The 20,844-nt window shown below is 36.2% G+C and overlaps 1 protein-coding gene across 1 annotated transcript; it reads right to left on the bottom strand.

The window, feature by feature from the left end:
• Positions 1–13,724: 13,724 nt before the first annotated feature.
• LOC149143749 (protein trichome birefringence-like 36) lies at positions 13,725–16,955 on the bottom strand. Its single transcript, XM_089451931.1, has 5 exons — positions 16,541–16,955; positions 15,821–16,032; positions 15,525–15,700; positions 14,275–14,433; positions 13,725–14,193 (listed from the first exon to the last, which is right to left on the bottom strand). The coding sequence occupies exons 1-5, from the start codon at positions 16,953–16,955 to the stop codon at positions 13,854–13,856; spliced, it is 1,302 nt and encodes a 433-aa protein (XP_089308057.1). The 3' UTR covers positions 13,725–13,853.
• Positions 16,956–20,844: the final 3,889 nt, after the last annotated feature.

The raw sequence follows: 20,844 nt of genomic DNA, 5'->3' as shown, positions 1-20,844 counted from the left end.
GTGTGAGTGTGATAGATGTTTACATAGCGAACACAACTCAAACACAACCTTCAATATCACTAGAACAAGGTTGCAAGCATGACATAACAATCAATCATGCAAAATATGACAGTTGGTCGAACAAGTGAAAAGGAAGCAAGACATGTAGAAGAAACACATACAATAACTTTTCGTTTTTGTACACATGCATGTTACTGAGGATAGGATGATATGACAATGACAAGCAGTCTTGAAAACTCAACTAAGAGGCATACTTCGAAAGGTGTTCTTCACTTAACATACTTACCCTCAAGATGATCGTGCATCCAACAAAGTTTGTGTGCATTCCTAATCTTTTCCATTAATTGGTTCCTTGGTCCTTCTCCTCAAGTCCATGGTAACGTTTTCAACATGTCACATTTTCTTATAGTCACTGAGAGGTAGATCTGCACAATTTCAGTGGACAATGATTGCTATCATGATGAGGCCCTGGGAGGCCCATCTGCACAATTTCTTCATGCAAGACAGACAAGGCAACTTGGTAAACATTGCACAGTTTTTAGGGACATGACACCACTACGGGATGGGGGTCCTATGAGGACACCTCAACGCAATTTCTGAGTGCAATGTAGTTGGATTTCTCTGCACATTTATAGAGAGCAGTGTTGGGCAAGGGAGGTTGGTGTCTCTGCGCACTATGGGGTTTCAATACGAAAGGGAGGAAGCTTGATGGTTGCAGAAGCAAAGCGCACAGTTTCACGAAGTTGGATGAGGCTAGGTTGCTCGATAAAATGGCTAAGTGTGAGATCAGTGAAACATATGTAAACATTAATAGGACTTGATTTTGATCACACACAGACACTTAGTGACACAACATAGACCATCTAGTGTGCATAAGACATACTTTGTTTGATGCAACAACCTTCATGACAAGAGTGTGTGAAGTGAGTGTGAAACATGTCTCTGTGATGACAACCACTCATGTGCACATTCTTTCAATTGAAGTATAACAACATTCCCTTTGCATGACAAACAACAACCCCTATGCCCAAAAATGACACATGCTGCATAGCGATGAGAACACGGAAAACCCTTAAGATTAAGGAGGGGAGCTTGAAATCATCAGCTTCCCAACAAGAAACCAAGGATAATCAATAGTAGGATCCAGGGTAGGCTCTGAAATTTGCATGCGAGCCAAAATTTTGGAGGGTGGCTTCAGCCGCTACAGCATAATGCAAATGTTCTTTTAGTCATAAAGTTACCAACCCCTAGTAACAACATAATTTAATAAAATGCTAATAAAAAACTTGGCAACAGATGTGAGAAATTGTATAGATCTAATAAAAAATTAATGAATTAATACATATATTTATTTTATCTCATAATTGTGCATTTGTGTAATGATAAATTACATTAATGCATATGTTTTCTTAATCCTAAAGTTATCCGCACTCATAAAAGCCTACTAATGAACAATAACATAATTTAATAAAACGAATAAAACATCCATCAATAAGTTGGTAATGGATGTATGACTGTACATTATAGGTAATCGATGAAATCCTTTGTAACACTACAATCTCTCGCATATTGTACATGTTAAATACACAAATGCAGGTTCACCTATAGAAATAGTTGTTGGTTCTAGAAAAAAGGTTGGATAGTCTAGAACCAAAGAATTGGGGAGGAACATGCTAGTGTGCCTTCTGTAATGTGTCAGTACCTCAAAAAAAGTGATGCAGTGAACACTGCAATCACATGGTCATATGTTTAAAATCTCTGTTGTGCCAAGCCAAACAAAGCAATATGTGGGGATAGAAAGTCTAATCAACATTACAGAGTGATGGAGTGAACAGTAATGAGGTTAATGAAACACCACGCTAGCCACGTTTCATGAATTATTTTTTAATAAATTAAAGATAGGAGCAAAACAAAGAAAAAGAAAAATAAATAAATAAAATAAATAAAAATAAATAAAATAAAATAAAATAAATAATAATAATAATAATAATAATAAATACATAAATAAATAATTACATACATGTTATATTATCCATTGGATCATGCATTAGGCTAAGAATATTCCCAAATTATTAAATCCTTGTCATTCATAATTTAAAAATTTGAAATTCCTCAAGCCTAATTCCAATATGGACCATGCCTTGTGCTTAATTAAATAAAATTTTAAACTTATTTGGCATTTTCATTTTATCATTAAGATTGTTTTATTTTATTAACAATGTCGAACTACCTATTATAGAATTTTTGAATGACCCTTCATTTTTCAATGTTTACATGATGCTTAGCCATGATGATTAGCCAGTAGTGAGGTGTAACCTGCAATAGTGGGGTGTAACCTACAATAGTGAGGTGTAACCTACTATAGTGGGGTGTAACTTACTGTAGTGGGGTGTAACCTGTGATAGTGATGTGTAACCTGCATTAGTGGGGTGTAACATGAAGTGATCAATCGGTAAACTGAAGATTCACTCATATTTAACTCATGTGTGTCAGATCAAAGAAAGACCCAATTGAGATTAGAGTTCATGGACAGTGTACTATTAGTTGTAAAATCATCTAAATTAAATCGATGGTGCATGTCGTTAGAGGAAGGCCTATGAGGATTGCGCAATTCATAATTGAGGAGTTTCCACATTAAATAGAGGCTAATTCGCAAGCGAAAAATGCAAGGAATTAGGAGCTTGGAGGTTTGGAAATTTGGCTAAGTATTGGCCAAAGGAAGTTAGTCAGGCAAAGGATAGAAAATACTTGTGCAGGTTGATCTCAAGGTTGAGAATAGCATATTGTATTCATCTAGCTTCTTTGACTAATGCAATATATAGATAGCAGGGGTTTTTCGATGTGGGTTTCTCCAGAAAATCATTGTGTTATGTGTGATTGAATTCTTTCTCTTATATGCTTTGTGACTTTATCAATCATTTATTGTTTCTGTTGATGAGTAGAGTAGATTCAATTTAATTGTTTTAGCATATTACAATATGCAGTTTGAATCTACAAGAAATTTTTACATGGTATCAAAGCTAGATTTGTAGAAATCTCTACATGGTATCGGAGCTTAAATCACAATAGAAGAGAAGCATTTGAATTTGTCCTTGAAAATTGATGGAGCTCTATTTCAGGGGAAATCCATAACCCTATGTGCATACTTCTTAATGGAGCTAGAAGGCTGCTAGTGGGCAGATCAACGAGCCAACGTTTAGTCACACAAAATGAAGTTGTGATCATTGATATTGGTAGATTGAGGAACAACGATATTTACCATGGGGAAATTGAAACTTAAAGGAATTCTAGTTTCAGAGGGAGCAGCCTTATGGAAGCTAGTACTTCAGGATCTGGGTAGATCAGACTCATTATTGTAGTAGTTCTAGTAGTAGTGTGGAAGCAACAACAGAGTAGTAGCAGAAACAGTATGTGTATATAAGATTTAGCTCATGCATACAAAGCCTTGAGGAGCAAGGAAAAGGTTAGAAACTTGGTGGTTGAGAGGGAGCATGAATTACCTCTCAATATGCAGCCTCAGAAGCAACCTCAGAAAGTTGTGGAGCAGCCATAATTCGAGAAGCAAAGAGGAGATAGGGTTGAACCATCCACTCAAGCAGAGACCACCACTAGGGGGAATTTTGAGCCAAGTGGGTAGAGGGACCACATGCAACCATACCTCCAGGTGAGAAGTGGGGCAATGTGAAGCAATAGTCCCAAGAGTTGCAGAAATTTGGGAAGGGTCCATTGAGATGTTTTTTGTCTCATGGATCATTACCTTGCTACAAGGGCCCACAGTATTCAATAGCAAGAGGATCAATTCCAATCAGATACTGAGGAGTGAAGAACATAGTTGACAACAGATTTGGAGGCTTAATAGTAGAGTCATCAGCAACACAATTTTTCTTAGTAGACACTTACAGACATAATTGGTTCAAGTTATTTTATTTGGATGCATTTTTATTGCAGATGTTGCAATAGCAACAACAATAGTTGAGATTTGCATGCAAAACATTCCAAAGGTACTAGATTGGGATTGATGTGAATCTGTTTCTTATTGAGAGGGAGTGTTGAAAATAGCAATAAGAAATGTTAAAAATAGCATCAAGAAAAAAAAATCCTAATTTAATTTGTCGTTGAATTAAATTGGGAATTAAATTGTAATTCCACATCTCATGACAACTTGTAATAGTTAACTATGTTAATTTGACTTAGTTAGCTCTGTTAATTCGAGTTGAGGGTCATGTAGAGTGTCTCCTACAATTAGGAGCACTAGTTGAGTTTATTTTGAGTTGTAATTATTTAATTCAGTCCAACTGAGTTAAATTCAGTTAAGTTAAAGTCAGTTAAACTAATTCCAACTGATTGAGGAATTAGTGGGAGATCCAGTAGTGAGGTGGAACTTGCAATAGTGGGGTGTAAATTGCGGTAGTGGGGTGTAACCTGCAGTAGTGGGGTGTAACTTAATGTACTGGGGTGTAACTTACTGTAGTGGGATGTAACTTATTGTAGTGGGGTGTAACCTGTGGTAGTGGGGTGTAACTTGCAGTAGTGGGGTGTAACTTGTAGTGATCAACCAATAAACTGAAGATTCACTCATAATTAACTCACGCATGTCAGATTAGAGAAAGACCTAGTTGAGATTGGAGTTCAAGGACAGCGTACTATTAGTTGTAAAATCATCTAAGTCAGAGGAATCCCTATGAGGATTGTGTAATTCATAAATGGGGAATTTCCACATTAAATAGAGGTTAATTCCCAAGGGATCAATGCAAGGAATTAGGAACTTGGAGGCTTGGAAATTTGGCTATGTATTGGCCAAAGGTAGTCAAACGGGCAGAGGATAAAAAATACTTGTGCAGGCTGAGCTCAAGGTTGAGTAGAGAATATTGTATTCATCCAGATTCTTTGATGATGCAGGGGCATTCAACTCACGAGTTTCATTATATTCTAGTTAGCTTAGGGGGTCTTGTGTTTTCAATGAAGTTGGATTCCTATGTATGTAATTATTAATGTTTTGAGTGATTACAATAGGAATTAATTAGATATTATGAGGATATTTGTAAATGCTCTCGAACGTAGGAGAACATGAGTGATGATGAGTGATTAGTGGGGATTGAGAGAGTTGGAAATCAATTGTAAATCTTAGACTAGAAAGTGGTGTCACGATTCATGGAACTAGAGAGGATTCTTAGGGATTACTGGAGTTAAAAGTGGACTTAGAGGATATTTAGGATTTAGTTTAGCAGATTAAGGATTTGAACCAGAATTGGTTAACAGAACCTTTTGTATAAATGTAAGCCTAAATGACATAGAGTAAAGCAATCAGCAGTCAGTCAGTAGTCAGTCATCAGTGAGTGAGTTAGTTAAGCCTACAGGGAGGTAGGGAAAGGCCACTGATATAGAAGATCAGGTCGCGAAGGAATTCATTGTGTAAATGTTTGTTATTTAATATAAATAACTCAATTCTGAGTTTGTGTGATGTGTATTGAGTAAATGAATTATAGATTGTGTGTGAACTAGAGTAATTCTGCGTAACATAGGTTTGCAGGGGAGCAGAATGAGAGAAGTGCAGAGGGGTGTTACAAGTTTACACACAGATAGAATGGGAGAAAACCTTTAATGTTACAGTGAAGGTATACTGTAAGGTTCTTAAAACCTAATGAGTTACGCAACGGAAGCGTAAAGGTGTGAAGGGATGAAGTAATGGAGCCGAAGATTGGAATCAAAATCGTTGAAGACTGTAAGGCGAGAATAAATACACAGTCAAAGAATCGAGTTGGCTATTACACAATAAGAGACAAAAGAACGTAGCAGCGGAGCACAATCGTTGGATTAGTCGGATCAATGAACGAGAGTGATGAAAATAGATGGCCAGGATTAAGTCCCATAGAATAAAGTTAAGAAGATGGATGGCGGAAATGAAAACCACGTGCAGAATAGTGGAGTGGTCTACAGAAACAGTAAGTGGTATCTCGTGCAGTCTCAAAGCGGTAAGCGGTAATTATAAAATTCACGCGATTACCTTCAGCGAGTGACACGTAGCACACGATGGAAAGAGAAAACCACTTTTCTTGTGCGCTCTCAATTTGATATCAATCGTGCAATATTTCACGTGAGATTGTGGGACAGCCGTTAGAACAATCAGGATTGATCAACGGTAGAGATTGTCCAAGCTATTTGGTGAGCGGGGGATGCAATAGCCATTGGATCAAGCGAGATAGATCAACGGTGGAGATCGGTTAAGCTAGTTAGCGATTGGGCGACGCGATAACTGTTAGATTGAGGAATGAGATCGATGGCGGAGATTTAATGCAGTAACGAGAGAATCGATATATGTGCAAAGGTTTGAAGAATGGTGAAAAGGTAAGGGTTTAAGTGTGGGTTATGAAATATTTCTATTATATGGAAATTATAATAGAAATAAGCGGGACTAATGTATTATGGGTTAAGTTTGAGTTTTGACCAAAGTCTAAAGACCAGAGGATGATTGATAAGCATCAGAGGTGAAAATAACCCAAAGTTAAATGAATGTTAAATGAATTTTTCCACACAGAGTTTATTTAAGGAGCCTTGAACCTTTACTTATGGAAGGTTTCCTAAGTATGGAATCTTAAGAATTTTTGGGTCACATAGTGTGACATGTCATTTTATTTGCATACTGTGGGTAATTACGGCTTAGGCTTCATCAGTACAATATATTTGGCTTAGGCTAGCATCATTTGGTATCAGAGCAGAACAAGGCAATTTTGTGTGTAAGAATTCTTTGAGAAAACTTAGAACAAAGTTATGTTTTGAAGGTATGTATGTAGGTAAGAGGAGATCAGATTTTAAATCTGACAAACAGTAGGCACACAGAGGTAAAGTGAAGCAGAATTTGCAGATACAAAGGAAACAGAGAACAATCCATTCAAAGTGCAGGTGAATGGTAGAACCAGATCATGCAGAGGTCTTGAAGGTGAGAAGATTGCAGAAACCTAGACCAAGGAGTTCTCAGTTGGTTCCACAGAAAAGAACCAGAAAGATACCGAAAGACTGAGCTCAGAGGAGAGAAGCTTAGTGAGGTATCATGTAGCAATAAGGAGACTTGTTACTGCAGAGGTTTTGTTGCAGCTCACAGAAAGATCATAAAGGAAATTCCACAAAGGATGTGGGTAGAATTGCTAAGAGATGAAGGAAGCTGGTAAGAATTTCTGAGTGAAAGAAGAGGTGGCCAGAGCCTAGTATTTCATTGTGATTGAAATACAAGAGAATAGTTGTGTTCTTAAAAGGTGCAGATGAGTTGAAGCCTAGAAGGAGTAGAGAGAATTTCTCAAAGAGGTTCGAGAGAATATAGAACCAAGTGCTTACCAAAAGACCAAGTACAGAGGAGAGATTTGTGAGGTAAGTGGCAACAGGGGGAACTTGTTGTTGTAGAGGATTTAATGCAACTCATGGTAAGTGAGTGAGGAACTCATGAAGACAAATAAGAAGATGACTACTGATATTCATAACAGAGATAATAGAGGTTCTGTCGAAGACCACAGCAGAAGAAAAGTGAAGAAGGAGGATGCCAAGGAAAATGGCAAGAGAATGAGTCAAGAGGAGCATGACAAGGAGATTGCAAAGTTAAAAGAACAACTCAATGTATTAAGGATGATAATAGAGGAAAACCAAAGGTAAGGGTGGGTCTTGAGCAAAAAGGCAGTGAAGTGGCATAAGTTACAAAGGAGGCTACAAGAGGAGAAATCAGCAAGTGAATATGCAGTTAGCAGAAGAGTTGATGAAGCTTGAACAGGTAGTGAATGTTAAATGAAATCTAAAGAACTCAAATAAGCTGAGTTGAGAATGGAAGTTTCCATTTGTGAAGTTGAACAAGGTGAAGTTTTGGGAGAAGGTCAAGATTGGAGATATGTGGAAGATCTTATGAATTATTGTGAGAATTCAAGATAGCAAGGAGATATGATGACTAAAGCATCAAGTGAGACCACAAGGTCTTATGTCTTAAAAACTGATAGTTTGTGTATGATTGTAGGTATTGCAAAAGAAAAGCAAATTTGTGAAGATGTCTTCAGAATGGACGAAGATCTTGAAGTAAAAGGTGACAAAGGAAAATTCTCAGAAGATCAATAATTTGACTGGTTACAGCAGGAAGAGTCTATGGATGACTTACCTAATGAGAGAAGACAACCATTTGAAGTTGTCATAGAGATGGAAAATTAGGATCTTATTTTGATGAAGAATGAAGGAATATTGTTTCAGAGAAGTAATCTAATGAATTTTGATAAAGGAAAAATGCAGGAGAATATTAAAGATGGGGCAAGGATAGCTCTTGAAGAAGGTTTACAAAGACACAGCAAGGAAAAATGTATTAAAGAAGAAGAGGATGTAGATTTGTCTCAAGACAAAGAAGAGACAATCATAGAATTGAAGAAAGAAGAAGTCTATGCAAAAGATTTAGCAAAGGGAGAAAGGACATATGATGATTGGTCACCAACAAAGGAAGGTTTCGCAGAGGATGAGCGGTGTTTTGAAGCTGTCAAAAGTATGGAAGAGTATCTTTTAGAAGATGAATACTCTGAAGTAAAGAAGGATGGAGAATGTCTCTTGAATGAGAAAAGCAGTGAATTTTTGCAGCAGAAAGAATGTAGTAATACATTGAAGTTTGAAGCCATTACTACACAAGAACAATTTCTTGTGAAAGAAGGAGATGAGAATCAGTTTGAAGAATTGATATGTGAAGCAATAGTTGAGACTGCTTAAACTTGTAATTTTCAAACTGATAAATTGTGTATAAATACAGGAATTATAAGTGATGATGAAATACTTATGAAGTGTCACATAGAACTTGAATTACTGGAGTATTTGCTGGAAAACTTAGAGTATGACAGTGTGATTTCAGACGAAGGAGTTCACTACAATGGACAAGAGCAGAAAGACATCATTGAAGCAAATGGTGTGGAAGAGAGACTTGCTGACAGTCTCAAGAGTCCTTTAGAGAATTCTTTAGAGAGGTTGAATCAGCATATTGATGTGCTGATAGAGGAGGAAAAATCAGACCAGCATACTGAGATGTTACCAGAAAGGGAAAAGGTAATGAGGCCTTATATTTTTAATTCTGATAATTGTTTTATGATTACAGGGTTTGAATAAAATGAGATAGACATGTTTCAAGTTGAAGAGTCGGTTTTAGAACTGAAAAAGGCTGGAAGTTGTCAGGTCAGACATAATGAAGTTATTGTGCTTGAAGAAGTTAAATTGATTGTCAGAATCTGTCAAGGAAGTGAAGGGAAATTACTGAGGGTTGTCAAAGAAGAAGAAAGAGAATATGCTAGAATTGATAAACATCATAGTGATGAAATTAAGGGGAATCAAGTACAAAGGAAATTGGAGGAAAATTTACTTTTTGAAAGTAAATTTAAAGATATTGAGCAGAGGTTGTTTGGACAGCAACAAGAGGGTAAGGATGAAAGGGCGGAAGTAAGAATCCAACAACTTCAAAGAGAAGACAATAAACAGTAGTTTGAAGATGAGTGGACAGAGTACAACAACAAATGGCAAAGTAATTATTAGTCAAAAGATAAATTGGACATAGAGATTGAAAGAATAATAAGATTGATGATGAAGGTGCCTCAGAAGAAAGCAGCAGTAAGAAGGCCAAGGAGCAGCAAAAAGAGAAAGACAGCAGCAGACTGTGAAAGCATAGCTAGTGGGGCAAAGCAACATAAAGTGTGGAAACCTAGAGAACAACAACAAACAACAGCAGCAACCAAAGACAAATTACAGAACAAAGTATGGGATCCAGGAAGACAAAGGTCGGAAGCACATGATCAGGAGATCATGATTATTTTAACCTTGGGAGTCTGATGCAGGAGCATTCAGCTCAACAATTTCATTATATTCTAGTTAACTTAGGGGGTCTTGTGTTTTCAAGGAAGTTGGATTCCTATGTATGTAATTATTAATGTTTTGAGTGATTAGAATAGGAATTAATTAGATATTGTGAGGATATTTGTAAATGCTCTCGAATGTAGGAGAACATGAGTGATGATGAGTGATTAGTGGGGATTGAGAGAGTTGGAAATCAATTGTAAATCTTAGACTAGAAAGTGGTGTCATGATTCGTGGAACTAGAGAGGATTCTTAGGGATTACTGGAGTTAAAAGTGGACTTAGAGGATATTCAGGATTTAGTTCAGTAGATTAAGGATCTGAACCAGAATTGGTTAACATAACCTTTTGTATAAATGTAAGCCTAAAAGGCATAGAGTAAAGCAGTCAACAGCTAGTTAGCAGTCAATCATCAGTCAATCAGTCAGTTAAGCCTATGGGCAGATAGGGAAAGGCCACTGATATAGAAGATCAGGCCGAGAAGGAATTCACTGTGTAAATGTTTGTTATTTAATACAAATAACTCGATTCTGAGTTTGTGTGATGTATATTGAATAAATGAATTATAGATTGTGTGTGAACTAGAGTAATTCTGCGTAACATAGGTTTGCAGGGGAGTAGAACAAGAGAAGAAGTGTAGAGAAGTGTTACAAGTTTACACACAGACAATATGGGAGAAAATATTTAATGTTATAGTGAAGGTATACTGTAAGGTTCTTAAAACCTAAGGAGTTACGCAGCGGAAGTGTAAAGGTGTGGAGGGATGAAGTAATGGAGCCGAAGATAGAAATCAGAACCGTTGAAGACTATAAGGCGAGAATAAATACACAGTCAGAGAAGCGAGTTGGCTATTACAAAGTAAGAGACAAAAGAACGTAGCAGTGGAGCACAGTCATTGGATCAGTCAGATCAATGAACGAGAGTGATGGAAATAGATGGCCAGGATTAAGTCGCGTAGAATCAAGTTAAGAAGATGGATGGTGGAGATGAAAACCACATGTAGAATAGTGGAGTGGTCTACGGAAACAATAAGTGGTATCTCACGCGGTCTCAAAGCGGTAAGCGGTAATTATAAAATTCACGCGATTACCTTTAGCAAGGTGACACGTAGCACACGATGGAAAGAGAAAACCACTTTTCTCGCGCACTCTCGATCTGATATCAATTGTGCAGGATTTCACGCGAGATTGTGCGACAACCGTTGGAATCAGCGGGATTGATCAATGGTAGAGATTGTCCGGGCTAGTTGGTGAGCGGGTGATGCGATAGCCATTGGATCAAGCGAGATAGATCAACGGTGGAGATCAGCTAAGCTACTTAGCGATCGGGTGACACGATAACCGTTGGATTGAGGAAAGAGATCGATGGCGAAGATTTAATGTGCTAAGGAGAGCATCGATATATGTGCAAAGGTTTGAAGAATGGCAAAAAGGTAAGGGTTTAAGTGTGGGTTATGAAATATTTCTGTTAGATGGAAATTATAATAGAAATAAGCAGGATTAATGTATTATGGGTTAAGTTTGAGTTTTAACCAAAGTCTAAAGACCAGGGTATGATTGGTAAGCACCGGAGATGAAAATAACCTAAAGTCAAAACCTATGGGATAGTTAAATGAATGTTTCCATAGAGTTTATTTAAGGAGCCTTGAACCTTGACTTATGGAAGGTTTCCTAACTTTGGAATCTTAAGAATTCTTGGGTCACATAGTGTACACATGCAATTTTATTTGCATACTGTGGGTAATTGTGGCTTATGTTGCATAAGTACAATATATGCAGCTTAGGCTGGCATCATTTGACTAATGCAATATGCAGATAGCAGGGGTTTTTCGCTATGGTTTTCCCTAGAAAATCGTTTTGTTATGGGTGATTGAATTCTTTCTCTTATATGCTTCAAGATTTCATCAATCGTTTATTGTTTCTGCTGATGAGTAGATTAGATTCAAGTCAATTTTTTTAGCATATTACAATATGTAGTTTGTATCTACAAGAAATTTCTACAATCATTTCTTCACACACACAACAACATGGTTTCTTTATCTTTTGTGTTTAAAGTTCACATGCATCCTTTTCAAGAAAATATCACAACCTCCTTATCTTTTTATATGCAGGGTTTGTGTGCATTCTCTTTTCAAGAAAATAACATCATTAATTATCTTTTATGTTCGTAGGCTATGCAAAAAATTTAAGAAAGATAACACAATGAGATTATCTTTCATATGGTCAATTATTTTCCTTGCAATGGCACGTACTTATCATTATGAAAGCTTCAAGGTTGTGCAACCCAATATTCTTTCCAGACCATCATTTTGCTGCACATACAATTCTTCTATCTGTTGCAGCATATCATGCCATATATCCACTAACACTATTCTCATAAATTGCATGGTATATCTGAGTAGTAATTTCGCTACTTAGACCCAAAAATCATTTCACAATGTCCAACACGACCCATTAGCTCTGAGGGAAATTCTTGTGATAGGTAACTAAGATTTTGTGTTGGCAAATTTCTGAGAATGTTTATGTTGGCAGGTCACTAAAGGGTGTCCATCTCTCAAAGTTCACACCATTACAATTATTTAATAAAGGGGAATAAATTAACCTGAGGCTATCACAAAAGTGTTTTGATTACCATGTAGCAAATTATAACCATAAAATCCCTAATTTCATATATAATTTTTATGTTTAGACTATTCATTATTAGAGGCTTTTCTAAATGACTATGTCTACCACCTTACTATTTGTTATTTCTCCAAATCCCAAAAAATAAAAATTTTTCTTATGTTGGTAGTCCAAGATAACCCAAACAATCATGAAATTAATGCATAATAATAATAACAATACTAATATAATTTCTTAATTTCTTAAAAAAAAAAAAAAAAAAAAAAACAACTAAATCAACTTTTAACATGTTTTTATTGTTTTATATGATGAAAAATATAATTATCTATTTAAAAATATATATGGATAAAATATTTAAAAATAATAATAATAAAATCTGTCATAAAATTTTCATTTATTTATTAAATAAATTATTTATAAATAGAATAAAATTTTATAATTAAATTTTTATTTAAAAATAATAAATTAAATATTACATGATTTTATTATTATTAGATTTCAGACTTTTGTGATTTATGATGTATAGAATTGTCTTTCAGCTTAATCTGAAAGACAATTCTATGATTTTATTATTTAATGTTTTATTTTACATTTTAATTTAATCTATATAGTGTTTTTTTTCATCTAAATTTTTATAATCATATATTATTAATTAAATTTCATTACTTATTACATAAAAATGTTTTTTTCATCTAAAATTTTATAGTCATATATTATTAATTAAATTTTATTACTTATTACATAAAAATTCAATATTCTATACATACAGGGTTAATTAATTTTTTAATTAAATTATACTCACCGTTTATTTACATAATTTTAATATTCAATTTTATTTCATTTTATTTCCTTATTATTTATAAATTTTGAATATTTTTTTATAAAAGATTCGAGAAAATGTATTACATTAATTGAAAAGAATGTAATGGAAACATATAAATAAAAAAACTCAAATCTCTTTATACATTAGTTATATTTATATTAGTAATATAATTTTAAAAGATGTGCATTCCTGCGCATTTTTGTAATAATTTTATTTATGTTCCTAATGCACTCATTCTATTATATCTCTACAATATTGTATTTAATTCAAAGTTTACTAAAATATTTGACAATAACCACAATTTCATGATCTCCAAATTTTGTTCGGCCTACCCATTAACCAGTGGCTTGGAATGAAGCATGTTCCTTGCAAAACAACATCGCCTTAAACAACAAATGGGGGAAAACAAGAACTTATAAAACAACTCCCACTCAATTAACAAAACAGAGAATGGCTCCACTGGTTACAAAATTCACCGTGGTAGATTATTCCGTCGACGAGCCCAAAAACAGGGACTCATGCATATGTTAGTATTGAACTTTTTGCAATCAGCGTAAAAAGCTATCCACTACCGAAACCCTTGAAAAGCAAGGAGTAGTACAACAATTCGTTCCATGTATCAGGTACGCCTGGTAAACACCAATGGCTACAATCTCCAAACTCATCTGGATTCTTCCTCTGGTCAGAATTGTAGTCAGGGCTGTAAACTGAAGGGTGACCATCCTTGCGAAACCCTGTCAATCCTGTAATGTCCAGCAATGTAACAGGAAACTCTGTCTTCTGTAGAACTTGCTTTACTATGGTCACCTGAGGAGGCACTGGAGGTTTGTATCCTACTATTTGCACCGGTTCCGTCTGGTTGTAACATCGATGCCCATTTCTCTCATTCCATTCACTTGAACTGCAATATATTTTCATAACTGATTATATATCATTCTGAAAAACTAGCAAGACACTGTGCTGTATTTGTGTAACCAGTTACCTCTCATGTGCAGGGGACGTGGTTCTGTAGAAGACCAGAGATCTTTTTGGATCAAGGTTTGCAGATATCCAGTTTGCCCATGTTGTCAACCCCTTCCTGTAAGCTAACAATGGATCCATGTTCCTGTAAAGCCGATTGCCTTTCATAATAGCCTCCCATCTGTCAAACCAAATGATTATTTCACTAAATTAGTGAAAGAAATATTTTTATTAGTGAAAGAGATCTTTTTATTTGTGGTATGGGGACTCATCTAGGCATAATCATTTGATTACTAAAACTTATATAGATATACATCTTTTATCAGAGAAAGTGCTGCATAGGTGCTGGAGTCCATTAAAGAAATATACTTCATTGGAATACAAACAGGTATGGGAATTAAAAAGACTAAAAAAAATCTATCTTGTCCGAAGATAGATTATCCAACTAGTTTCTTTGACGGAGCATCACAAAGAAGTAGATGGGGATGATGCGGGTGTGGGTTCTTGATCTTTCATTCACCAGATCAGGGTTTTTGGGTTTACTGGAGTGCTGGCAACGGCACAAACATTAGGGCAGAAGCCATGACATTATGGGGATTACTCTGGTTCTCTAAATTTTTTAACATTCCTAAAATCTACATATTCAGAAATTCCAAGATTATCATTGATTATGTCAGGGAACATGCAAAAATATACCAACCTACTCTCCAAGGTTGGCTGCAACAAATCACATATTTCTGGAATACTCATAAAGACTCTACGATTGAACATATTGGTAGAGATTTCAATCAAGCTGCTGATGGACTTTCAAAGCAAAGGCTACTGAACGAGTTGGATGGGATGCATATTGAGATCAAGATGGGGACCTTTGCATGGATGTCGGGGTGCTACCACTGCCAAGATAATTCCACTTCTTACTAGATCCATTTTTTGCTTCTAGTGATGGAATGTTTTTTTGTTGTCTATGTCTCTAAATCACTGTAGTGTTTTTTACACATAATATCTTGTAGCAGAATATTATGTAAATATGTTTAAAACAATGCATATAGACATGATAATTGAAAATGATGGCAGTGCGTTTGACCGTCGAGTCAGATGGACTCGTATCAGTTCTGAACTGCTGATATATGCTGTAGCATTATTATATTTAGATACACATTTGGAATATGAATATCCTTTTTTTTTTCCATACTGAACAAAAAAAACCTTAAAAGCAACACGAACTCTATCCTTCTTCTTCTTCATGGAAAAAATATCTAAAACGTTTCTTACGATTCTCCTTCGGCATGCAACCACCAGTGTGAGGATTCAAAAACCAGGACTTCGACTCCTTTCCAGTAAGCCCCATTTTCTCCAACTGAGTCCAACTGTATAATGCTCTTCCCACCAATTGTGCTCTGCTGAACTAGAAATGGATCCCACAAAAACTCCACAGAGGCGTTGTAACCCTTGTAAAATACAAAAGGTTGCAGTTTAGAAAAAAATCACAATCCAACATAGAGTCAAAGAAAGAAGCAAGCGCCCACATATATATATAGAACACACAACTAGATGCAGCAGCAGTTTACCAGGGCCTTGAATATTATTAGAGATGATTGATAAACCAGAGTTTTCTTATTGCTAGGAATCGCCACTTGAAGCATGCAGACCATGGATTCCCACTGGCTTCGCGTTATCGAGTCTCCAACAAACATTAATCGCTTTCCCCTCAATCGCGACAGCATTTCTTTGGCGTTGAATCTGAATCGATTAACACGAACATTAAAATTTAAATCTATATCTATATCAGCTTATTTATTTAAGAGTTCACAAAACTGAAAGCCAATACAACATTACAATAATAAGACATTATAGTCATGGAGAAGGGTGAAGTTGCTAGAATGAGATTACTGGTACCAAGATATTACAATAATAAGACATTATAGTCATGGAGAAGGGTGAAGTTGCTAGAATGAGATTACTGGTACCAAGATAGCCTATATGTATATTCATTCATTTAAGAATTCAGAAAACTCACAGCCAATACAATATTACAATGATAAGACATTATAGTTCATCATATTACCTAAGTAAGAAAATAGTAATCCTTCTACCCAACCACCCTAAATAACAGCTATTAAAAACCAACATTTACACTATCACATAAGTATTCTCTATTTCATAGATATTTGTGCATTCTCGGTCCTCTAGCAAACTCTGGAAAACCATGTTTGCAAACCATATAAGAAGAAAGAAAACAATGAAAATGGGGCAGAGTGTACTGTTTTTTGAGTACCTGGGAACCGAACAGTGGCTCGGCTGCCATCTCCATTTCTCGTAATCAGAATCTGGTCTTCCATTCTTCCTACAGTTTACTCTTCCTTCAATCATGTAAGGGCATTGTCCAGCGGGATAAAGAGGATATGAGGCATCGTGGACCCACGCCCCAGAGAAGAGATCGCAGTTACTTGCAACTCTTCTATGGTGCATTGTATGATTGAAATTGAGGTCGACTTCTCTGTCCACCATCTCTGCAGCCACTTCTCCATCTCGAGTATCGTCGATTACATGGCCATCAAAAACAGTGGTTGCGTGCAGTTGGAAATGGTTACTGCTTGTTTTTTCTTCTGAAGAAACAGTAGACGCAAAAATACTGTTGCTCGCAAGGAAGAGCAAGCATGTAATAGTAGTGCTAAGTACAAGCCTAAAGCTGACAGAGGCCATTGCTAATGGTGACTTGTTGCAGCCAGGAAAACCTAAATGGTGTCTTATATAGCGAGACAAAGATTGGTATTGGGGAGGAAAGACTGACAGTCAGCAACAAGTCAACAAGAGTTATCCTTATTCTAAATATTTCGGAGATCGAAATCAAATTGTTTACTCTTATTTTCTGATCTGATTGGTTTGTTTAAAATTCTAAGACAACAAGATAAAAGTCTTATAATTTGACTTAGATTTTATCATTTAATATTTTGAATTTTGAAATCTACAATCAACTTAAATTTAATTTAGTAACAGCGGTCAGAGGAGACTAACAGGAAATTTAACTGAGTAAAATTCATCGATATATCTATCCAAATGCGTGCAGAAATTGTTTTAGAATATTTCGGGACCGGCGCCATACTGAGATGCGTTTCAAAGTTGATAGAGTAGAATATATGAAAAAATGTGCGGACGAAGAAAAGAGATAGCCTGGGTAATCGTGACACCCAAATTCAGGCCTACATATAGTATACAATTTTAATTAAATAATGGAATCTTTCGTCGGTCCTTCCAATTCTGGAGCGGATTTTCGGGCTCAAATCTATAACTGAAACATCTAATCATTTTTATTATTAAAAACATCAAACAAAATGTTACGTAATATTAATCAAAATTCAAATCAAAGTGAGTTACATCACTTCGAACCACTTAAATTACCCCAAAGAAAGTGATGATTCCAACTTATTATGTGAAATAAAATGGGAAGCTTTCAATGTACACTTCTCACAGAGTAAGACGATATTCATATTACACTTTTGTTTGTAAAATTAAAAGCTTTAGCATTACCCGACCTGAAGTTGCATTTGGTTAGCGATTACAATAAATGTATATTCCTTCCAACACCATGGTGTGCTTTTTTCTGGTTCTTCTACTCTAAACCGGTGTGGATTTTCTTTAAAAAGAAAGTAACAAAAAAAGTGGGAATAAAAGGCAAACTCGTTTTCATATTGTAAGCTCTTTATAATAGCCTCTAGGGTAGCTATGTCATTTGGGTCTACCCTAAGTTTGACAATCAACTCCTTGTAGCCTTGATTTTGCAGACGGGGACTCTTGAATTAGGCTTTTCTTGTTTTATTTTGGTGGCATTTTTCTCTAACAATTTTTTCAGCCTTGCTAATAGTCAAGGCTCCCTTGCTCAACTCAATATAGATAACCTCTCCCGCCTACCTATAAAAATTGATCTTGTCTTGAAAAGGGACATTAGACATGTCTAAGGACAAATCCACTGTCCTAAATTTTTGTCCAGATGGAATGGAATGCACTGAAGGATGGTCCAAGGGAAAATTCATATGATTTCTGTACAGGTCCATGGCAGCCAAGAGCCCAGTCTGATATGGTACTGAATGGGAGGCCAACTGTGATAAAATTTCATCTCTAGATTTCGTATTCCTCTTGTCTGTAATCTACCCTTCCTCCCACTTAGGGCCTGTTGTTGATGTACTTCCCAAGGTGCTAAGGACTGCTACCTCAGTTGAATTAGAAGTGGCAGCATGCTGAGGATCCTCTAAGAGTGCATGGGTACCTGGTTGGTATAGATTTTCTTGGTTCAATTTGACTTCAGTCTCCTCATCATATTCTCCTGCATTTTGACCTTTTCGGTTGACGGTGCATCCTCCATCACTGTGTCTCAAGCTTCATCTACATTTATTTTCTGAGTTTTCTCCTTGGTGGTTGGTGTCTCAACCTCCATCTCTGTATTGATAGGCCAAGAGTCCAAAATAGATTTTCATTCCAACTTAGGTTTAGACTCATGTTCATATGCAGAGGCATTAATTTCTCTCCTCCTACTAGATATGACACCATGAGGATCATAGTGTCACACCTCTCTTAATTCAAAATTGAATTTTTTTAGCATATCTTATACTTGTTGGAAGGTTTTCCTAGTATTCATAATGAAAGGGCCTACAGTTCTGCGTAGCTTAAAAATATAACCTTTCTTGGAAGAAACAAAATGGATCTAGTTAGCATTTAAGATTTTCCTAATGAATTCTAAGGTAAAGATCCTCATAGGCATGAACACAGGCAATTGGTATGGGGGCAGCTCAAACCCATATACTCGTATTTCTGTATAGTATTTAAATAGGAATTGATCTCCTACCCTTGTATCCTTGCTGAACTATAGGAGTTCTCTCTGGTGTGGCAAGACTCCATGGGAAGAAACAATTATAGACATGAAGGTGGAAATGAATTGTGAAAACCCCTCATTGTTGGGTTTCCTCTTCAAGGCATTATCCTAGTCATTACAAATTTTCTCTACTTGTTGTTGTCTATAATTCTCAAGCTTACATAGTTGAATTCCTCCACATGAGTATACAAGAAAAGGTAGACTAGTATAGAGTAGTATTTAAAATAGGAGCCAAGGTAAAATTGGTTGCACTGGAACTTGATTGCCTCAGCAAAAAAAAAGGGAGTGTCAAGCATAATATCTGGTTTCATCATTGTATGTAAGAACCCTAAGGCTTCTTTGGATATAATTTTTTGTCTTGTCCTCACCAAACTAGAGTAGAATAATAACCAAAATGGGTTGAACAACATCTGAAAACAAGGAAATAGGAAAAAATTCTAAACTGGCATGAAATTAGGTGTTTAGAGCTAAAATTAACTCGAGAAAGACATTCTTCTCTCCAGCTCAGAGTCCATTATAATTATAGAAGAGGGTGGTTATTTAAATCTCTCCAAATTTTGGGATTTTGGGTAAACAAAGGCATTTTGTATCAACTATGGGGTGACTTCCAAAATTTTCTCCCCAATGGATGAAATACAATAGTTCTTCTCCTTGACATATCTAGCCATAAGCTAGGACATGAAATCTGGGAAAGGGTATACAGTTGGGGCAACTAGGTAGTACAGTCCTAACTCAACGACTCGAAAGGGATCTCCTTTGTTCATGTAGCTTCTATAGAAGTCAAAACAAAGGTCTAATAGGTTCAAAGGGAAAAGAGGGTCATGAATTTCTCCCTCTATGTCTATGAATGGTTTTGTGTGGCTCGGGAGTTTTGAAGGTTCTGGTTTAGGGTTTTTGGCACAACTTTATTTCATTTAAGCATGGTGACATTGATGTAAGGATAAAGAAATGTGGATTACCTAGTGACTAGAGGTGATTGGACGTTGTGGGCGTAAGAGGGCTCTTTGTTGGTCAAGAGTCGAGCAATTGGTGTTGTGAACAAGCAAAGCAGTAGAAAATAGATCATTGTGAAATAGACCAATCTGAGTTGCAACGATCGATTTACATAGGTTTATGGGAGGGAAAACAATGAGATGACATGGAGCAGAAATGTGGTAGAGTTGAATTGGGTGAAATGCAAGGGGGAAGGGTGATGCATTATATAGTTTCACACTTTCCTTCCACGCTCGTTTGAAGGTGGTCCCGACTGCTAATGTGATCACCATGTTGGCATGATAGGTAGTGGGCCCATTTATCCTCCCCTGGTGGGGTGCCTGGGCAGGTTTAGAGACAAGGTTCGACCCCCCGAAATCCATCATAGTTATCGAGATGCAACATTCACTTTACTGACTTTGAGATTCCGAGGGGTAGGCGTTGGCTTAACATCCGCACTCATTAACCCATGGGAGTCTCACTGGGATGAGGTTTCTTCGTGATGGACAGTGATTTGCCCGATAAGTGACCAATTTTTAACCATTAAAATTAAAAAGCGGGGGGCGGCCCACGTTCCATCATCTCTTCTCCTTTTTTCTTATTTTTCTTTTTTTTTCCATCTTTTATATAGATTTTCAAATATTCTTTGATCTCATGAACCGAAATATTCTACAATACAAAAAAATTAACGAAAAATAGAGGGGATAAAACATTGCCTCCTACTAGGGACAATGCCTTGCTAGCAGGGCACTA

Source organism: Pinus tabuliformis, chromosome X (genome assembly GCF_031772625.1).
Source record: "Pinus tabuliformis cultivar Carrire ecotype Pingquan chromosome X, CPIR1, whole genome shotgun sequence".
NCBI lineage: Eukaryota > Viridiplantae > Streptophyta > Pinopsida > Pinales > Pinaceae > Pinus > Pinus tabuliformis.
Note: the sequence above shows the minus strand (reverse complement) of the source record. Positions and strands in the feature narration are given on the sequence as shown.

What these genes read in the sequence shown, in the direction of transcription:
- LOC149143749 (XM_089451931.1), bottom strand. Translation starts at nt 16,955, where the DNA reads ATGGCCTCTGTCAGCTTTAGGCTTGTACTTAGCACTACTATTACATGC. An exon ending in GAGATGGCAGCCGAGCCACT is followed by an intron (nt 16,033 to 16,540) that starts GTTCGGTTCCCA and finishes AAGCTGATATAG; the next exon opens with ATATAGATTTAAATTTTAAT. An exon ending in TAATAATATTCAAGGCCCTG is followed by an intron (nt 15,701 to 15,820) that starts GTAAACTGCTGC and finishes GTATTTTACAAG; the next exon opens with GGTTACAACGCCTCTGTGGA.